Source organism: Camelus bactrianus, chromosome 10 (genome assembly GCF_048773025.1).
Source record: "Camelus bactrianus isolate YW-2024 breed Bactrian camel chromosome 10, ASM4877302v1, whole genome shotgun sequence".
NCBI classification, from domain to species: Eukaryota; Metazoa; Chordata; class Mammalia; order Artiodactyla; family Camelidae; genus Camelus; species Camelus bactrianus.
Window position 1 is genome coordinate 14,634,318 of NC_133548.1, and position 15,093 is coordinate 14,649,410.

The 15,093-nt window shown below is 47.4% G+C and overlaps 1 protein-coding gene across 1 annotated transcript in view; it reads left to right on the forward strand.

Annotated features, from left to right (window-relative positions):
- The window catches only part of LRP4 (LDL receptor related protein 4), a 45,446-nt gene that overhangs the window by 19,681 nt on the left and 10,672 nt on the right, over window positions 1-15,093 (forward strand). The window contains exons 14-31 of the mRNA XM_074372033.1: window positions 684-901; window positions 1,061-1,237; window positions 1,624-1,746; window positions 3,363-3,571; window positions 3,744-3,825; window positions 4,591-4,696; window positions 5,419-5,620; window positions 6,950-7,139; window positions 7,224-7,355; window positions 8,293-8,433; window positions 8,780-8,866; window positions 8,973-9,144; window positions 9,773-9,935; window positions 10,057-10,282; window positions 10,647-10,950; window positions 12,008-12,226; window positions 12,389-12,523; window positions 13,534-13,642. Coding sequence (XP_074228134.1) covers window positions 684-901; window positions 1,061-1,237; window positions 1,624-1,746; window positions 3,363-3,571; window positions 3,744-3,825; window positions 4,591-4,696; window positions 5,419-5,620; window positions 6,950-7,139; window positions 7,224-7,355; window positions 8,293-8,433; window positions 8,780-8,866; window positions 8,973-9,144; window positions 9,773-9,935; window positions 10,057-10,282; window positions 10,647-10,950; window positions 12,008-12,226; window positions 12,389-12,523; window positions 13,534-13,642 — 2,995 coding nt within the window. The remainder of the gene's footprint in view (window positions 1-683; window positions 902-1,060; window positions 1,238-1,623; window positions 1,747-3,362; window positions 3,572-3,743; window positions 3,826-4,590; window positions 4,697-5,418; window positions 5,621-6,949; window positions 7,140-7,223; window positions 7,356-8,292; window positions 8,434-8,779; window positions 8,867-8,972; window positions 9,145-9,772; window positions 9,936-10,056; window positions 10,283-10,646; window positions 10,951-12,007; window positions 12,227-12,388; window positions 12,524-13,533; window positions 13,643-15,093) is intronic.

Sequence of the window (15,093 nt, forward strand, 5' to 3'; positions counted from 1 at the left end):
GGCTGTGTGGCCTTGGGCTAGTTAATCTCTCTCTGCCTTCATCTTATTCATTTCTAAACTGGTGATGAAAAATATACCTACCTCATAACTGTGTGAAGATTAAATGAGATGATGCATTTTAAATGGCATAATACACATTAGATAAGTTGTAGGTGTTTAGTATTTTTATTAGTTCATAGGGTTGAGCTAATTAATAAAAGTTAAGAATAAGTTCTAGTGTTAAGAGAAAGATTTCCTGAAATGGAAGTTCTTAGCCTCTAACTTTTAAAAATTAAATGCAGTCAATTGAGGAGGGGAGGTGTCCTCTAAGATCCTACAGTTGTAGGTCAGCTGTTTTAGAAACTGTGTGTGTGTGTGTGAAAAATTACAAAAAGCAGTGTTAGATACTGTAACAAAGAAGAAAGTGCTTGTCCTAAGTAGTATTACACTAGTATATTGTCAATTCCACAGGGTCAGGAATTTTGTGTTTTGTTCACCGCTGCACTCCCAAAGCCGAAGACAGATATGCCCTGTCTAGAGACATTTAAATTCAAACATTAAAAAAAACACTCTCTAGACCAAACAGAATGTATCTCCTACAAGTTGGGTTAAATCGATAAAAGCCCCTGCCTGATTACCACCCTGGGTACTTACCCACCCTCTACTGTCTGCCTCTCTCTCAATGTCCTTTTCTCTCTTCCCAGTACCATTTACTGGACAGACTGGGGCAACACCCCCCGCATCGAGGCCTCCAGCATGGATGGCTCTGGACGCCGCATTATCGCCGATACCCATCTCTTCTGGCCCAACGGCCTTACCATTGATTATGCCGGGCGTCGCATGTACTGGGTGGACGCTAAGCACCACGTCATCGAGAGGGCCAATCTAGACGGGAGTCACCGCAAGGCTGTCATTAGCCAGGGTGAGTCCCTTCCTTCACTCTCCTTTACCTCTCATTCTCCTGCCCCTGTCCCAGCCCCCAGTCACCTTGGCAGAGGATGAGATTTGGACAGTTGCTGGGCCTGGGCCCAGGGACCAGGCAGGCCATGTCTAGACTGAGGTTCCCCTGGACTCTCCTCAGGCCTCCCGCATCCCTTTGCCATCACGGTGTTTGAAGACAGCCTATACTGGACAGACTGGCACACCAAGAGCATCAACAGTGCTAACAAATTTACTGGCAAGAACCAGGAGATCATTCGAAACAAACTGCACTTCCCCATGGACATCCACACCTTGCACCCACAGCGCCAGCCTGCAGGTAAAAAGCTGTTCACCTGGTGAGCCTCCAGTGCCTCTGAGAACCTTCCTTGCACCTGTCACAGTTGCCATTGTTTCTGGCCGAGAAATTTGAGGTTGGCAGTGATGTGGGCTCATTCCTCCCTCTGCTGGACATTTAGGGTGGTACAACATTGAGACTCAGGAAAGACTCATTGAGCTTCACTGTCCCCACCTAATTCATGCAAACATTTCCTGTGTGTCAGGTATTCACTCTGCCCGCAGATGGGGCAGATATGAAAATTAGTAAGACATAGTTCCTGCCTTCAGGGATCACATACCCTAACTAAATGCCTACTCACTAGCCTTGGGACAGCTTCTGCCAATCTTTGGCCTTAACTGACCCTCTTGCTTTGGGCTTTTGAGCAGGGAAAAACCGCTGTGGGGACAACAATGGAGGCTGCACCCACCTGTGCCTGCCCAGTGGACAGAACTACACCTGTGCCTGCCCCACTGGCTTCCGCAAGATCAGCAGCCACGCCTGTGCCCAAAGTAAGTGGGTCTAGGACAACTGCCTCAATGGACATGCCTTGTGAGGGTGGGTGGAAGGAACAAGGGATAGGAGCTCAGGGGATTGCCTGTCGTGGGGAGGAACCAGGCTTCTCAGGTAGCCCCTGGAGAGGAAGAATGTAAGAGGCTGAGGGCTCCAATGTCAAAGCCGAGGGCTGAGGGCCCAGCAGTAGTCCCTGAAGGCTCAGTGACACCACCCAGCCAAGTATGAACTCCCACAATCAGGTTTGTGTATCATTTCACCAGGAAGGATGCTTTGTCTATAGGCAGCAAGAGGGTTCTAGGCCCCTCTAGAAAGCAGAGGAATGGATTCCTAGCTGTTTACCTTTAGCCTCACCCTATTAAACCAGAGAGCTGAGATTAGGACTTCTGATGATGCTGTGTACACATGGGCCCTGGATAAATAAGTGTCTGGTGGGTGAAAGATAATGGAATTTCCTGATCTGCTACTTTGGCTTCCTTTGAGCCCCTACAAAGGTATTGCCTCAAGAGTGTGACCTTGTCTAGCTTAGTGGCCCTGTCTAGCTCAGAGGCACAGGTGATTTTTCCTAATAGTCCAGAGAGAAGTGATCCAGATGGATGGCATGACCTGTAAGTGGCCAGAAGAATTCTTCACACATTGTAGCTCTTCTCACTTACTGCTGTATGCCCACAGACCCTCTTATCTCTGGTTAAAATCAGATCTCTCTTGAGATCTTGAAATTAGGGAAACCATTCAGAGGAACAGGGACAATAGTCATTCAACACACGTTGATTGAGAACCACATTTCCTTGCATTCTTTTGTGCCCAGCTCTTCCTATATTCTTAAAGGCTTCCCAGAGCTTAAAAGCAGATGGTAAAGTTAGGCAGGAAGTGCCTTTCCAGGCAGAAAAGTATACTGGGAAATATTCAGACAGACCAGGAGAGGGGCAGGGGGTGAAGAGCAGCCAGCTGGGAGAAAGCTGTGTAGGGCTGTGGGCAGAGCTTCGTCTCTGGAGTCAGACCTGAGTTCAAGTCCCTGCTCCGGTGCTTTGTAGCCATGGGATGCCGGGCCACTTACTTGGCCTCCATTAGCCTCAGGATTGCTTATCTAGAAAATGAGAATAAGAATAGCATGAACCACAAAGGGCTGTTGGGAGGGTAAAGGAGACAAGGCAAGAAAAGCACCAAGCTCAGTGCCTGGCAAGGAGGAAGTGCTCAGCAGTGGTCATTATTGGCTGAAGCTGGGAAGAGAAGAGCAAGAGGAAGGGATCTAGATGGCAGAACAGAGCAGAGGTCCTGAAGCAGACAGTGCAGACAGAGAGGTAGAGTGGAGGCTGACGGTGATCTAGCCAGTACACCGGAGACTGAATAAAGAGGAGAGAGAAGTTGAGATGAAGCTGACAGACACTTAAACACGATGCATTTCTGGGCCCTTATATTGGATCCTAAAGTCTGATTCTGCCAGCACGGGCTGCCTGATGCTCGAAGGGGTCCCCAGATGTGAAGAGTAGGGGACAAAGGGCACCAGATCCCAGGAAGTATGATTGAACCAGATGTCACACAGGTGAGCGTCTGTGTCTGTCACTGTTATTGGATTTAGAGCATTAAAAGAAGACCCCTTTCGGCCTTTGATCAGGTCTTGACAAGTTCCTGCTTTTTGCCCGAAGGATGGACATCCGTCGGATCAGCTTCGACACAGAGGACCTGTCCGACGATGTCATCCCACTGGCTGACGTGCGCAGTGCTGTGGCCCTTGACTGGGACTCCCGGGATGACCATGTGTACTGGACAGATGTCAGCACTGACACCATCAGCAGGGCCAAGTGGGATGGAACAGGACAGGAGGTAGGGCCCAACATGGGCCTAGGCCCTTGGGGAGGGCAGAGATTGAGGGGTAGAATCCACCCTCTCCTGGGTAAGGGCTTTCCATACCTTTGCCAACCTGCAAATTGGGGAGTTCGGGCCCCAGAGCTGGGATGCAAGTCGAGTTGGTGATACAGCTTTGCTTCCTGCCTAGGTGGTAGTGGATACCAGTTTGGAGAGCCCAGCAGGCCTGGCCATTGATTGGGTCACCAACAAGCTATACTGGACAGATGCAGGTATGCAGAGGGCAGCTATACCCTGGCTCCTTAGGATTCCTCTTATTTAAAACCCTGGCCTCAGGTAGAAGGGGCCCAGTGCCCCTCCCAGACCATTTCAGTCTTGACCTGGAATCCTTGGTAGGTCAGGGGTAGTCGGGCTGCTGCAGAGCTGAAGCTAGAAGCTCACATCTGAGGGTTTGGCATTTGCCATTCAAATGGCAGCTGCTTCTGTTATGCAGCTGATGACTGAGAATGTTTTGAGGCATTTCAAATAAGGAATCTATGCCCTGTGGTTTTCCTTCCATCACTGTCTTGGTAAAAGACGCGTTTTCTATTAGCCAGTTAAGTATGGGAGGCAAGTGGAGTGCCTTAAACCAGAGCTACTCAAAGTGTGGTCCCTGAACCAGCATCATCAGAATCACCTGGGAACTTGTTAGAAATGCAGATTCCTGGGCCTCCCAGGAGACCTGCTGAATCAGAATCTTTGGGGGTTAGGTTTGGGAATCTGTATTTTCACAAGCACTTTTGGTTGTTATGCACAATAAAGTTTGAGAAACATTGCCTTAAATTATAGGACAGAGTGGGTTGCTTGGATTGAGGAGATCTTGCTCTTCCAAGAAATGGAACTGATCAAAATTTAATTCACTAAATATCCTTTGTGCATTTATTACAAAGTTATTTCTTGAGCGTCTATAGCATGCCAAGCTCTGTGCTGGATATGGAAGGTAAGAGGGTGAATGACCAAGACTAGAGTTAATATCTTTGCCCCCTGCTTCTTGGTAGGGACAGACCGGATTGAAGTGGCCAACACGGATGGCAGCATGAGGACAGTACTCATCTGGGAAAACCTTGATCGTCCCCGGGACATCGTGGTGGAACCCATGGGCGGGTGAGCTCCTGCCCCTTTGGAACAAGCTCCACCCCACCCCCAGATCTGAGTACTAGAGGAGAATCTGGAGTTTAGAGAGAGTGGCTAGATCTCATGGGTGCACCAAGGAAGAAAGGGAAGCTATAAAAACCACAGAGCATCGTGACAACTCCGTCTCCTTCGTGGACAGGAAACCTTTACATTTCTTTCTTTCTTTCTTTTCTTTTTTTGTCTGTTGCAAAAGTATTCATTGTTTAAGAAACAATTAAGTTTCTAGAAAGTGAAGATTCCCTATAATCTCACTCTCCAACAGGAACCGTTGTTAATAGTTTATGGTATTTTTTTCCAGATTTTCTTCTATGTGTTTATATATATGTAGTGGTGGTGGTGGTTTTGGTTTTATAGCAATGGCATATTGTTCTGTAACTTGGTTTTTTCACTTGGCTGTATATCTTGGGTATCTTTCTATTTTTTTTATATAGATCTATTTTGTTCTCCTTGATAGTTATATCGATTTCTGTTGTTGATGTACCATAATTATTTAGCCCATCCAATCAAGGAAGCATTTAAGACCCTGGGGTACTTTCTGATAGTGATATAAAATATCAGACTTTTAGGAGGCTGGGAACTGAGACAAGAGGCTGGGGTAGCTACCGCAAGCAAAAACCGTTAAACCCTAGAACCCTGAATCCCCACTGAGTATTAACTGGAAGGGTTGTAAGACATCCCTTGCCTGTGCCCAGGTACATGTATTGGACAGACTGGGGTGCAAGCCCCAAGATTGAAAGAGCTGGCATGGATGCCTCAGGCCGCCAGGTCATCATCTCTTCTAATCTGACTTGGCCTAATGGATTAGCCATTGACTACGGGTCCCAGCGGCTATACTGGGCTGATGCTGGCATGAAGACGATTGAATTTGCTGGACTGGATGGCAGCAAGAGGAAGGTAAGAGTGGCGCTAAGGCATCCTCCCACAGCCCTGACAGCCTCCAAGGCAACACTTCCCAGCTGGCAGGTGACAGGTGCTGGGGGACCTAAGGCTGACCAAGTATGGGATGTATGCAGTTTCTCTGAGACTGTGGCTGCCCTTTAGAGCCCAGGGGCCCTGCTGCTTGGTGATGAAAGGACACTAGGGATCATGTGGATTGTGGACATAAGTGCTTTTCTAATAACCATCACAACTCACATTGATCACCGGCAGCATCCTGGGCCCACGACTTCTCTCTCTCTGTTTTTATTATTTATTTGTCAAACTTACAGAAAAGTTTTAAGAGTAGTCAAAAGAACCAATAACTAACATTTTGACACTTTGTTATACCATTCTCATTTCCTCTCTCTTTCTCTCCCTCTGTACACATACACACACACACACACACAAACACACACATATACACACATATTATTTTTCTGAACCATCTGAGATTAAATTAGAGACATCTTGCCATTGAACCCAAAATATTCCAGTGCATATTCCCTAAGAACAAGAACATTGTCTTATATAATCACAGTGCAATGATGCAATGATCAAAATCAGGAAATTTAACATTGATATAATATTAACTATCTAATCCACAGTCCATATTCAATTTCACCACCAATTGCCCCAGTAATGTCCTTTACAGCTTTTTTTTTTTTCTTTTTTCTTTTTTAGACCAGGATCCAATCCCAGATCACAACTGTTTTTAGTAATCATGTCTCTTTAATTTCTAATCTGGAACATTTCCTCGACCTTTCTATGTCTTTCTTGATCTTTGTATTTTTAAAGAGTAAATGCCAGTTATTTTGTAGAATGTCCCTCAATTTGTCTGATGTTTCCTTGTGATTAGATTCAGATTATGCACTGGGAACAGGAATACTACATTAAGTGAAGTCGTGTCCTGAGTTCTCATTGTGTTTTATCAGTAACCACAGATGTCAGCTTGTCCCATCATTGTGATACTAAATTTGATTGTGTGGTTAAGATAGTGTCCACTGTAAAATTGCTATTTTCCCTTTTGTAATTACTAAGTAAGTTGTGCAGAGATACTGTGAGGTTATGTAAATAATACATGATTTTTACAGTCATCACACAACACTTGGAGCCAGACATTGTCATGATCATATCACAGATTGGCAGACCAAGGCTCTGAGAGATTTTATCACCAGCTCTTGCTCAAGGTCACACAGCAGGTGGTCCTGGCAGAGCTGCATTCTGCATCCTCACCTGAGCGCTTGGCCACTACTCTGTACTATCAAACCTTGCTGGGGGATGACACAAGTGCTGGGGCCCTGGCAGGTGCTGATTGGAAGCCAGCTGCCCCACCCATTTGGACTGACCCTCTATGGCGAGCGCATCTATTGGACTGACTGGCAGACCAAGAGTATACAGAGTGCCGACCGGCTAACGGGGCTGGACCGGGAGACCCTGCAGGAGAACTTGGAAAACCTCATGGACATCCACGTGTTCCACCGCCGGCGGCCCCCGGGTGAGCAGCCCTTGGCCCACACTGGCTTCTCCTCGGCTTCCCTCTGCCGTACTCCTCCCCATTGACCCCCTCCTCTCTACCCAGTGTCCACACCATGTGCTATGGAGAATGGCGGCTGCAGCCACCTGTGTCTTCGGTCCCCAAATCCAAGTGGCTTCAGCTGTACCTGTCCCACAGGCATCAACCTGATGCCTGATGGCAAGACCTGTTCACCAGGTAAGTCTAAGCATCACAGGCCTGGACAGAGCCTCTCTGGGAGGGGCCGCTGCTCTCTTCCTCCCCTGCATGTGGACTTCAGTGTGGTCTGAGAAAGCATGAGTCCTGGTGCTTCTAGAGGCTTAGGGGATAGACAAAACTTTTAGGAAAAAGAAGAGGTCCAGGGGAGCAGATAGACAGGGTTAGAAGCAGGGTCCAAGTAATTCTCATGGTGTCTTCACATATATTAGAAAAAGATGCTCCCCTCTTAAACAATTTACGTTCATCTGTTGTGAAATTGTCATAATATACTGATTCAGTAGAACAAACTTCAGCTCCATCTGCCCAAAATTGGTATAATAAATATTAAAACATATGATGCCTACAATGTAATAGTATCTCCCTTGGAAATGGCACCTTTGTAAGTATGCACAACCAGTACAACCTTTGTGACAACCTTAACTGAAAAGTCTCAGAAGCAGGACATAGCTGCCCAGATGTTGGAAGTTGATGTTTCTCCCTAGGGGATGCCACATGGTAGGCTGCATTTGAACTCTAACTTCCTAGGAAATTTGAGTAAGAAAGGAGCTATGAATTGTACCTCCCAGGTTATGGGTAAAACCCTCCTTCACTTAACATGAAGATTCTTAAACTTCACGGTAAAAGGTCCCTCAAAGAGATTCACTTCCGTGATGTTAATAAAGAGCTGTCATTTATGACTACGTATCAGACCCAAGGCTAAAGGCTTTCTGTATGTGATCTCTTTTATTCATATAGGCACCCTGTTATTGTCCTCATTTTACAGATGATAAAACTGAGGCTTAAACAATTTAAATAATTTGTCCAGGATCACACAACTAGAAACTGGAAACAGGGCGTGAGCTTCAGTTTGCCTTACTCCAAATCCTCTTCATGGCTAGGGTGACTGTCCTCTTTCCTTCTCTCCTGACCTGAGCAGGCATGAACAGTTTCCTCATCTTCGCCAGGAGGATAGACGTCCGCATGGTCTCCTTGGACATCCCGTATTTTGCCGATGTGGTGGTACCAATCAACATTACCATGAAGAACACCATTGCCATTGGAGTGGATCCCCAGGAAGGTCTTTGTGGCCCTCCCTTCTCCCCTGGTCCTCTGTCCTTTTCTTATAGCAACCACTGCCCTTGCTTTCCCACCACTTTGGCTTCCTGCTAAGAGTCTGGGGGCTCCCTGTTCCCTCTGGCACAGCCCCTTCCCCGTCTCTACAGTGCTTTCTCTTTGGTTATAAGGGCATGGAGTTTGGAGCCTTCCTCTTCATCTCTGCCAAGAGCTATCCTGTTATGATATTTCCACATTTCCCTTGATTCCCTCTGCTTGGACGTGCCCTGGAGTCTCAGGTCGTGAGTCAGCTGTGGGTGTCCTTTTGGGGGAGGTGAAAGTCCAGGCTGAGCCAAGCCTTCCCTTTCCAGGAAAAGTGTACTGGTCAGACAGTACGCTGCACAGGATCAGCCGTGCCAATCTGGATGGCTCCCAGCATGAGGACATCATCACCACAGGTGGGCCTTGCTCCCAGCCCAGGGACCACCTGTCTGGCTGCAGAGCTGGCGAAATATCCCATCTGTTTTAAGGCAAGAGCCAGTGTGCTCTCTTGACTTCCTGCAGGGCTGCAGACCACAGATGGGCTCGCAGTGGATGCCATTGGCCGGAAAGTGTACTGGACAGACACGGGGACCAACCGGATTGAAGTGGGCAACCTGGACGGGTCCATGCGGAAGGTGTTGGTGTGGCAGAACCTTGACAGCCCCCGCGCCATTGTACTGTACCACGAGATGGGGTGAGAGCAGCTCTGTGGCTCTGGGCGGCAGGTTGGGCTGGCTCAGCAGGGACTATAGACGGGATGAAGTGGGCAATGGAGAGCAAGCGTGCTTCACAGGAGTACCGAGACTGCCCTCCCTGGGGCTCGTCCCTTGTGACTTCTTTCACGGTGGCAGTATAGTGTAGAGGTTACAAGCATGAGCCTTAGAATTAGAAATCCAGGATTCAAATGTCTTCACCATTTGTTAGCTGCATGTCTTTTTGGGTCCAGTATTTAACCTTCTCAATCCTCAGTCCTCAGCTTTCTTACCTGTAAAATGGAGGTGACAGTGAAAATACATGCCATATGGTCCTTGTGAGAATTAAATGAGAAAATGCTTAGAAAGTACTTTTTTTAACTGTAAGAAACATAACGTTAAATTTAACATCTTAATGATTTTTCAGTATACAGTTCAGTAGTGTTAAGTGTATTTATACCATTGTCAAATAGATCTCCAGAACTATTTCGTCTTGCAAATCTAAATATATTTTATTAAACAACTCCCTTTTGTGCATATAAAAAACTTTTCACAGTGTTTGGCATATTATAAGTGCTCACAGAATACAGGAGCTGTGGAAATAACCAGGTAGTATTCTTCCTTGCCCAGGTTCATGTACTGGACAGACTGGGGGGACAATGCCAAATTAGAACGGTCTGGAATGGATGGCTCAGACCGTACTGTGCTCATTAACAACAACCTAGGGTGGCCCAACGGACTGACTGTGGATAAGGCCAGCTCCCAACTGCTCTGGGCTGATGCCCACACTGAGGTGAGGGTCCCTGCTCCTGCTCTCCCCGGAAGCCTGGGAAAATGTGAGCGGCCTATTTGGGATAGCCAGTGCAGGCTCCCAGTCTACTGATAGCCACCCCTACCCTCTCCTTCCTCTACAGCGAATTGAGGCTGCTGATCTGAATGGTGCCAACCGGCACACGCTGGTGTCACCTGTGCAGCACCCATATGGCCTCACCCTGCTCGACTCCTATATCTACTGGACTGACTGGCAGACCCGTAGCATCCACCGTGCTGACAAGGGTACTGGCAGCAATGTCATCCTGGTGAGGTCCAACCTGCCAGGCCTCATGGACATCCAGGCTGTGGACCGGGCACAGCCGCTGGGTGAGAAGACCCCCAGGGCTGTGAGCCAGAGCCTCTGACTTTCTGGGCATATCTCAACATTTGAGATATATCCAGAGGACAGAGAGTCCTTTACAACCTGGGAGGCAGGGGCCTGCCTAAGGCCCCTTCCAGGATCAGGCTGTATTCCCTCTGGGTGTGGCTGGTACTACAATTGCAGGATGCTGTCACCTTCAAAGGACCCCTGGGGACACCCCTGCTTCTTCTCTCTCATCCCTGCCAGGCACCGAGTCCTGTTATGCAGACATTCAGGCACAAGAAACTAGGGCCTTTGTAAGAATCAGACAATATTCCAGGCTGGGTGTCAAAACCCATGCTTCTCTTCCTCTCTCTCTCTCATCACCAGGTTTTAACAAGTGCGGCTCGAGAAATGGAGGCTGCTCTCACCTATGCCTGCCTCGGCCCTCTGGCTTTTCCTGTGCCTGCCCCACTGGCATCCAGCTGAAGGGAGACGGGAAGACCTGTGATCCCTCTCCTGAGACCTACCTGCTCTTCTCCAGCCGCGGTTCCATCCGCCGCATCTCACTGGACACCAGCGACCACACAGATGTGCATGTGCCTGTTCCTGAGCTCAACAATGTCATCTCTCTGGACTATGACAGTGTGGATGGAAAGGTCTATTACACAGATGTGTTCCTGGATGTTATCAGGTATGAACATCCCTGAAACCTCCAGAGGGCATAGACCTGCTTCCGATCTCTGATGGGTGAGGGTATGGTCTGTCTTGACCTCTAAACAGACTGAGTGAGTCGATGACTTGGATAGTGAGTTCAGACAGCGACGCTTGCTTTGTAGTGTTATCAGTTATAGCAAAGTCTCAAACTTTTGCTTTTTGGTTTATTTAAAGATTAATAGAAGCCCAGTATGCAAAACAAACTAACAGATAAAGTCAGGCTAGGGCCCTGGAACCTTCTATCCCTACCATTGGGCCCTGCAGGAGCTCCAAGGATCTTCTAAGACTTGTTGATGAGTTGGCCGTGTAGCTAAACCATGTATCTGAATCATAATACAGGAACACTGGCCAAATGCTGAGGCTTATGGTTGTTCACAAGGTTGTACTGGGTTTTGCTTTTTAAATATTTTTTCTCTTATTTGAATTTTTATTCTTCTTTCAATGTTTTACCCCAATGCAGCTGAGGAGTATGAAGTCCTGCCGCCAGTTAGAAGGTTTCACTGTGGCAGAGATTCTCATGTGGAAGAACAGGAGTGTTCCCTTCTGTTCTCCCTGAGGGTGTATTAGAATCTTGTGCTGGGAGCTGGCAGGCATATGTAGTTTAGAGAAGCCCCCCTGTGTCTGTGACATGCCCCCCATCCTGAGGTTGAATTCCCTGGTGTAGGACTTATATAAAAATGCACAGATAGATTTTGAAAAATCTGCCCTTTCTTATAATCACCACCTACCAATCTTTGTCTCTGCCTTAAGGTATTTGGGGTTTCTTATCCTGTCCTCTGGCAAGACGTGGGCCCAAATGCCCCCGACTTATAGCAGGAAACACTCTGACCTCCCAATAATTTATTCATTAATTCTGTAAATATTTTGAATACCTGCTGTGCTACATGCTGTGGAATGTACTTGTAAACACTTGGTCTCTGCCCTTATGGGCTTACAGTGTAGTGGGAATCCAATTACGGGAACCTGCATTAAAGGGGTACCAGTCTGTGGCTGGTCAACCTAGTCAGTCATCCAACCCTGGGCTGTTCCCCAAGGCGAGCAGATCTGAACGGCAGCAACATGGAGACGGTGATCGGGCGTGGGCTGAAGACCACCGATGGGCTGGCAGTGGACTGGGTGGCCAGGAATCTGTATTGGACAGATACGGGCCGAAATACCATTGAAGCATCGAGGCTAGATGGTTCCTGCCGCAAAGTGCTGGTCAACAACAGCCTGGACGAGCCTCGGGCCATTGCCGTTTTCCCCAGGAAGGGGTGAGTTTGGGGCCAGCAGAAAAGAGACCCAGGGAAGAAAGGCCTGGTGAAGAGGCCTTTGAAAGGTGCCTAGATGTTAATGGTAGATATGTGTCCCTGTATTCTCTCGACCATCTGGGTGCCATCCTCCCATGCCTTGACCATGGCACTGTTGTATCCCAGGTACCTCTTCTGGACAGACTGGGGCCATATTGCCAAGATTGAGCGAGCGAACTTGGATGGCTCAGAGCGGAAGGTCCTCATCAACACAGACCTGGGTTGGCCCAACGGCCTTACCCTGGACTATGATACCCGCAGGTGGGGATCCTGTCCCATACAGCCTCCTGGAAGTCAGGTGGGCAGAGGAGAGGGATGGTTGAGACTGAAGTAGTGAAAACAAAAAGGTAGAAAGCTCCTTGGCAAGTGAGGATGAGCAAGCAGAGAGAAGGATGAAGGAACATATTCTTGGAACAGGGTTGCTGAATCCAGCACTTAACTCTCAGGTGGGTTTTGTTTATCTGGCTTACACGGTTTTCATTTGAGTGCCTTTAGCAGAGCATATTCTCTGGCTGGACCACAGATCCCACTACCGTCCCATCCATTTAAGGGCTGATTTTTCACATTTGTTACTCTCCTGATCCTATCAGGTACTGGAATTTTCAACTCCTGGTCTAGATTAAAAATCCTGGAGGGCAGGAGAAGAGGGAGGAAGGGGCTCTGAAACAGTTGATTCCCCTTTCCACTCTCAGAAGCAGGGAAGGGAATCAAAGTCACCTGGAGAATTGGACTAATAAGAGAAATGCCCTCTTCCTTTAACTTCACTGAGCTGTTTGTAGACTGAGTCTCCTCTTGAAGGATGTTCATAAGAATTTGGGCTTAGATTCCTGGGTAGGAGTCAAAGAGTGATCAAATTGCTGAAAATGCGGGGAGGGTATAGGTCGGTGGTAGAGCTCATGCTTAGCATGCACAAGGTCCTGGGTTCGATCCCCAGTACTTCAATTAAAATAAATAAGTAAATAAATAAACCTAATTACCTCCCCACCAAAAAACAAGCAAAAATTCCTGAAGATGAGACTAGGCGGTAGCTCCTTTGAGGTCACTAGACTTTCTATGCTTCCCCAGAACAGCCCTGGCCTCCCCACTTATGAATCACCAACCAAATTTCACTCTTCAGCTTAGGGACTCCCAATGACCTCTCATCAAGTCACCTTGACTGCTCACAGCGCCTTCCAGTTCTGCTCAGGAGAGGACAGAGAGATCCTTAAAGGGAAGGGCTGGGCTCCCAGGGAGGTGTTTTCAGCAGCTACCTTTCCTCTTTTCTTTCACAGGATCTATTGGGTGGATGCACACTTGGACAGGATTGAAAGTGCTGACCTCAGCGGGAAGCTCCGGCAGGTCTTGGTCAGCCACGTGTCCCACCCCTTTGCTCTCACACAGGTATGGCTCAAGAGAGAGGTAACTAAACCTCCTTGATGGGTGTTTCCTTGGGGTTCTGCGTCAGCAGCCTCAGCCCTCGGTGCTACTGAACAGGTGTGCTATGAAAGCTCATTATAGGGGTGATTCTTATACACCGAAACCTTGCCACCACGTGCCCTGCTGCTCCTGACCCACACGCCTGTGTTCTAGCATTCAAAGGAGTGGCTCTCAAACAGCAGTGTACAGAGTCAGCTGTTGAATTTGTTAATGCACATTCCTGGACCCTGGATATAAAGAATCTGCCTCCTGAGGGTTGGGCAGGGAATATGTTATTTTTACAAGTTCCCCAATTGATGCTGTGGTCCCAGCATCCAAGCTCAGGCAGCTCACTTACAGAGGGTGGAGTGGCTGAGAGCCAGAGTTTTGAGGCACCTAGCCAGTCAGTGAGTGTTTATTGAGTACCTCCAACGTGCCAGCTCTGTGGGTTCAAGTTCTGCCTGTGTCATTAAGTAACTATGCAATTTGAAAAAGATTCTGAACTTCTCTAAGCTTCACTTACCTGTGAAATAAATGAGTGTAGTAATAGCATCCTCCTGAAATTTACGCAAAGCATCAGCACCATATCTGGCACTCAACATATGTTACTTCTAATTATTTTAATTAGTATTGGCTGTCTTATTTTTTTTTTTAAGAGTTCTAACCCTGTAAGCTAATTCAAGGAAGGAAAAAAAATACACCAAGCCTGGCACCAAAACAAGGATTCTCAATCATTTCAAAATCTTTGTCCCTTTTTGACAAATATCCACTCTGTCTACATTCTGTACTATATCCTGCCAGACGATAAGTTTTTGTCTGGCTTTACTTAATGATAGGCATTTTTTCCCCATAGTCCAAATGTAAACTGTAAGATTATATTGAATTATTTTTTCAATCTACAAGTTTCTCCTGGGGTTTTTGATGTATATATACCCCAGGGATGGGAGGGAACTGCCTGCATTTCCCGTCCCCACTTCTGGTTGAGAATCTCAGGATTGCTGCATTAGAATGCAGCTGCCCACAGAAGTAAGCAGGACTTGGGCCAGGACTCTGAGTGAAGGGCCCAGGAGAACAGGGACCTAGAAGGACCTCCCCACAACTCCACAATTTACTCCTATTTTCTAGGTACAGAAACTCATTTATTCATCAAGCCACTCAGTAAACTGACTAAGGACTAAGTGTTAGTGCTGGAAATTGAGAAATGAGCGAAATACATTCTTGTCCTTGAAGAACTTAATCTGGCAGGACAGACAGACATGCAAACAAATGACCACAGAATGTCAAAGCACACTTGTAGAAGTGAGGACAAGGCACAGGACAGCATAGAGAGAGTGGTGAATTCTATATGGAGTGGGGGAAATTTCCTGGGTAATGTCATATCTGGGGATGCATAGGAGTTGACCTGAATAAGAGAAGAGGACATCGCAGGGGAGGGA